This window comes from Cariama cristata, unplaced genomic scaffold, assembly GCF_000690535.1.
Source record: "Cariama cristata isolate BGI_N322 unplaced genomic scaffold, ASM69053v1 scaffold24375, whole genome shotgun sequence".
NCBI classification, from domain to species: Eukaryota; Metazoa; Chordata; class Aves; order Cariamiformes; family Cariamidae; genus Cariama; species Cariama cristata.
In genome coordinates, this window is record NW_009618471.1 from 23,842 (window position 1) to 29,344 (window position 5,503).

A 5,503-nucleotide genomic window follows, 5' to 3' on the forward strand; every position below is an offset into this window, starting at 1 on the left:
TGTGGCTTTAAAGCAAATGACTGTTAGGTCCAGTACTGAAGTAACACACCTGTTAAGTGTTTGGTTTTGTTTTGGTTTCATAGTTTTTTTTAGATAGACCTTTCATGTTACGTTTGTTGCTTGTAGTTTTACCTGAGGGGTGTTCAATTGTTAGACCTTTCTAAGCTTGAGCAAAAGTGCTTCATTGTGAATAGTGAAATGTTTTTACCTAGCCCTGGTTTATATTGACAGAAAAAATCATTTGCAAGAATGACTTGCATGCATGTTCCAAACCTCAAGAAAATTTGCTAAGAGTACGACTCTGAAATTTTATGAAAGCAGGATGAATCATTTATATTTGCATAATGTATTGTACATATTAAATACAAAGCAAGCTTTTTAGATAGGCAGTTTTGCAATTTCAAGTAAATACAGTAACTGGCAGTGATTGAAGTAATCGTACTTCATAATGTCATATTTATTAAATGTTCTTGGCAATAATACTTCAGCATAACTTTTATGTTTCAGACTTTCAGATGATGTATATCCTACATTTCAGTTGTTATTTATCTGCTGGGTGAGGAAAACTAATCTTGAATAGAACCTGGTGAATTGCCATAGTGCAGTAGTATTAGACTGCGGTAAAAATTATGTTTAAAATATTTGTTCCCATTCACTTGAAAATTGTTTTTAAAATGCCTGTCTTATTTTTCAGGTCAAACCGTTCTCTGTATTCACTTGTCTCTTTACGACCCCTTCCGGCAGATTATGAACCTTCTGTGGTGACACTCCCTAGCACCTGCCCTGTGCAAGGTAATCTTCAGATGAAAATATTTTATTTTCAGTTTGGTGTTATCCTTCAAATAGAAGATGGCTTGCTTCTTCAGTGAAAGCTCATTGTGTCTTAGTGTTCTTTCTCTGAACTGTTCCTATTGCTTCTACCATTTTTGGGATACTTACTCGTATGCTAATATTATTTACTAAAATCTAGTCATGTTTTTATGTTCAGACGTAAAGAATTACATTGTGATGATCTCCACATCTTCAAGGAGATTTTGTAGCTAATGAAAACATCTGTGCCATTTGATGGCTTTCTTTAATCCGAGACTTGTGTAAATACTTTCCATTTTGACACCTCTGAGGCCAGTTTGAAATTAATGTTACTGTTTGGCAGTGGGAAGGGGATTGTTCTTTGTTCCACTTCTCTCCAACTGTTTTATCTGCCTGTATGCCATGGTAGTTTCACTGCAGTATATTGTCCTGTTGGCAAGAGAATTGGGTTCAGCTGACCTGCCATGTACCTGTGCTAGATTTCTAGTGAAAGAAAGGCTTAAATTGCATTTTTATATGTTTAATAGAAATGGTTGTGCTTCTGAAGGTCTGTAGATGGAGATCTTGTCTGCCCAAGTTAAGCAGTGCCTACATTTAGATCTCTGTCTCGAGGAGAAACACACCTAGTTGTTGACCACATAAAAGAATGAGGAACATTGATGATGACTGCTTTATTATGTACATACTTATTTTAGATAGTTAAACTAGGGAGACAGGATTGCATCCCAAAACGTTGAGTGTTTAATCCTATAAACTGATTCTGGCTGAACGCTTTAATTCACCGTCTTCAGCAAAGGTAAAGTTCTTGTTTAGATGCTCAGAGCTTTTAATGGTTTACATTGCTTTGTTGTTGTAGGGTTTTCTATCACATTCATGGTTTCAGGCATGTAATACTTTGCAAAAAGGAAGGGAAAGTAGAGATTTTTGGTCAAGATCAAGAAAACCTAATGACAGACTGCCTATCTTTTGTTGTGTGATGTTGTGCTTTAATGTTGAGATTTTCTTCATTTTTGTATGCCACTTCAGTCATACCTATGAAAAGGTTGGGAATATTGTGTGTATTTAAATGCAGAGATTTTACAGATTTGTAAGTTATAAGCACAGCAATTTTAGTTCTATTTTAAAACCACTAACAAAATTTTAAAAGTGATCCATTGTTCTTCCTTTAGGACTTTTACATAATTTTTTTACATCATTTCAGCCAAAGCAGATGGATTTTGTTAGTCTTTAAAATCTCGTTTATCCAATTCTGCTTTTTAACTATAACTGTTCACAATTTAAATTTAGTATTTCATAGGTTAATAACGATTGTTTCTGTAGCTTTTCAGCTGTATGTTATGCTAGCATCCATATATATATAGCTGTTATGCATGTGTTTTTCAAAAACTGCAAAAGAAATAATCATGTTGTTTTGATTTTTAAAAAATAAATGTGAAGTATGTATGTTTATAAAAGATATCTGTTCTTGAAAGATGTGGATATGGCAGGAGATGAAGAAACATCTGATGAAATGATAGAATATGTCTCACCTGAGCAATTGGGAGAACAGCTGGTGACCCTTTCCTCATTACCAGAATCAAGGTGGAAAAATCTCCTCAGTCTTGATGTTATCAAGGTAATGATATTAGGCACACCATTGCTTATCTACTGTAGTATTTGGATTGTGTTGTTTAAGAAGTAGGTAAAATAAGGGCTATTTCTCCTGTAATCTAAAACAGACAGTTGTCTTAACCATTCTCTTGGATGGTCAAGAAATCTTGGGAGGAAGGAACTGTTTCATAACTTGCCATTCTGCAACATGCAACATAGCTGTCTAAAGGCAGATATTTCCATGTCAATGCAGCTAATAAATGCCTGTAAAACTGTTCCAAGTTTTGCCTTCAAATCACGGTCAGGCATTCCCACAACTGGAAAAAGAGGGAATGTGCAAAAAATAGTAGTATACAGCAGGTATATTTGCCCTCGTTCTGTGAGCTGCATTTACCTAGTCACCAAATTCGATCTCACTTTTCAGGTATTTTTCAAGATTTTGCCATAGAAGACTATGTGGTACTTTTCACAGTTTCTGGAATTTGGGAGAGGGGTTGTTTTTCTTCTAAATAGTATCTTCATATTCAGTGGTAAAATATTTTACCTGTATATTTACTTTTTCAGTTAGTCCTTACAGTTTTTGTAGTATTTTTAAAATAAAACTCTTGACAAAGAAAATTCCTACATGTTCTTACTATTATGATGATTTTAATCCAAATATCTAATTAACAGAAAAAGAATAAACCAAGAGAGCCACCAAAAGTTCCCAAGTCAGCCCCTTTCTTCATACCAACAGTTCCTGGTCTTATACCCCGATACATTGCTCCAGAGGAAGACAATGATACACAGGTAAAAACAAGAATCAATATAATAGTGTTTATCCGATGTATTTTGAAGAAAATCATAAATTCTTTTTAGTGCTGAGTGAAATCTTTCTAAAGACTTCAAAGTATCAGTTTTAACACATTTACATTAGTGCTTTCTTTCTTAAAGTCTTTTATTCTGTCAGTAGAAAAATAATCTAATTGAGATGTAAAAATATGTTTGCATATTCATGTACACTCTCTTATGCTTTCATGGTCTAGTCAAAGGTAGTAAACCTTGGAGTACTGGCACAGAAATCCGATTTCTGCGTTCATCTTGAAGAAGCCCTGAGTACTAATGAATGTAAGTTAACAAGACATTTCACTAAAAATGTAGATGCTAATAATATTTTGATACACGTTTGATTTCTAATGCCAGAATTGTAGCATGTGCGAGGAAAAAACTATGCGTACAACAGTAGCAAAGGCAAAGAGAATAGCCTGTTAAGTATAAAGCTGACTGATACATATGATAGCCAATCCAGATGAAAGATCCATTGATACTCAGCTTGCCTGCAGCATGGAGCCCAGTTCTGGCTAAAACCCATATAGAGAAAGAAGGTAACATTCGTAAGATAGTTAAGACTTTTTTTGGAGATTGGGATGATCTCACCCTGAAAAGGTGCTATGTATTATTTATAGGGTAAGAAGGGAAGGGAATGATCTGGTAAGGAATAGTCTGGTGATTGACTGAAACAGGAAAAACATAATTTGCCTAGCAAGTTTTCAAGGGCTACTTCACTAAACATTCAGCAAACTTAGAGCTTTAATGGATTGTGTTATAATTTAAAGCTTAAGAAGAAATAATTGATATAAAAATAAGCTGTTGGATTTCTTATAACATTCAATTCACTCTGAAATTCAGTCACTTAAATTGCCTGTGGAATATACCTGCTGTTTTCCCTCTGACTTGTGCTGCTACAGAATCATTGAAATTTAGATTTTTGGAAATGATTGCTAGTATAGCTGGCTTGGAAATGTAAATGAACAGTCACTGGTAGCTTGTCCACAAGACAGTTCTGCTGGGAATTCTTCTGCCGCTTCTTAAACTCTTGTGAGATTGCCAGTTTATTCAACTGCACTTAAAACATCTTGTGTGTGGAACTTTGTTATCTGTCACAAACAAGGTGTGTTTTTATGCTGTGTTTTTAGTATTTCAATTGATAGTATTCTATTGAGCTGCTTCAGAGCTGCTCAGGGAAGAGTGAAATATCAGGTGAGTATTTAAAAACCTAACCAAGCACCTAGAGGCTAGCTGTGCCAGGGAGCAAGTGCACTCCATGATGCATTGCAGTAGTGGTCCCATGGGCCTCCCTCGGGCCACCTCTCTGCTGTAAGGCACGTGTGGTCCACAGTCTGTGCTGTAATCCCGGTCCAGGGAGCCTCTTGATGCTGACTCAGGAAGCTACTGGTGTGTAACATGACTCTGTGTTTCCTAGTTTACAAGCATCTTTTCTGACGGTGACTAGGCTATGCAAATAAATAGTAATATACTATAAGCCATCCTGGCTTATCATTGGGGTGGAGACATGGTTTCGTATGTCAGATCAGGACTGTGGAACATAGGTTGAGCTGGTCACCTTTTCCATAATGTATGTGTACCAACTTCATAGTATGTTCCATGCCTATTTTTTTAATGTCACAGCACAAAAATGAGTTAATGCATCTGTTTAGTACTGTTGCTACCACAATTACATTTAAAACTAGCTAATGATTTTCATAGGAATCAAATACAGATGGAAACAGATTTATACCACCTATTAGCCAATGCCTGATAGCATTTGTTACCATGGTATAAGAAGTTGCTCTTCTTAGCAACTTCTTAGCAACAGAAATATTAATTAGAAGACATTTTTTACCAACAGCTGTGTTTGCAGTCGTACATCTTTTTATTTCTGCATTTTTAAAGCAAATGGATAGAATTCTCAAAGATGAGGTAGGATTGTAGAAATCCTGAGGAAGAACATTTATGAAGAGGAGGAAGGAGTTTTTAAATTGTATATATTTCTACCAGGGAAAAGATTTCCCCCACCCCACCACCCCCCAGGTCCCAGGAAGAGCAGGAAGAATTCACTTAACAAAAGTAATAATTACCTTAGATGCAACAGATGATCCTCTGTTTAGCTTAATGTCAGTAAGAGTAAACATGGTCAAGACTCCTAGTAGAAGTAGTACCATGCCCCTTCTAGGATGTATTTGCAATAACAGCTTGAAGTCCCAAGTATATACATTCTTTTTGCCAAGAGATGTAAAACAAAAACAATAGGAAATAAGACTTATAATATTATATAACATTATTA

The 5,503-nt window shown here is 35.5% G+C and overlaps 1 protein-coding gene across 1 annotated transcript in view; it reads left to right on the top strand.

Moving 5' to 3' along the window:
- The window catches only part of WDR36 (WD repeat domain 36), a gene marked incomplete at its 3' end in the record, with an annotated part of 26,468 nt that extends 22,961 nt beyond the window's left edge, over window positions 1-3,507 (top strand). Inside the window, exons 17-20 of the mRNA XM_009700882.1 lie at window positions 695-792; window positions 2,283-2,425; window positions 3,073-3,189; window positions 3,426-3,507. Of these exons, the coding sequence (XP_009699184.1) occupies window positions 695-792; window positions 2,283-2,425; window positions 3,073-3,189; window positions 3,426-3,507 (440 nt within the window). The remainder of the gene's footprint in view (window positions 1-694; window positions 793-2,282; window positions 2,426-3,072; window positions 3,190-3,425) is intronic.
- Window positions 3,508-5,503: the final 1,996 nt, after the last annotated feature.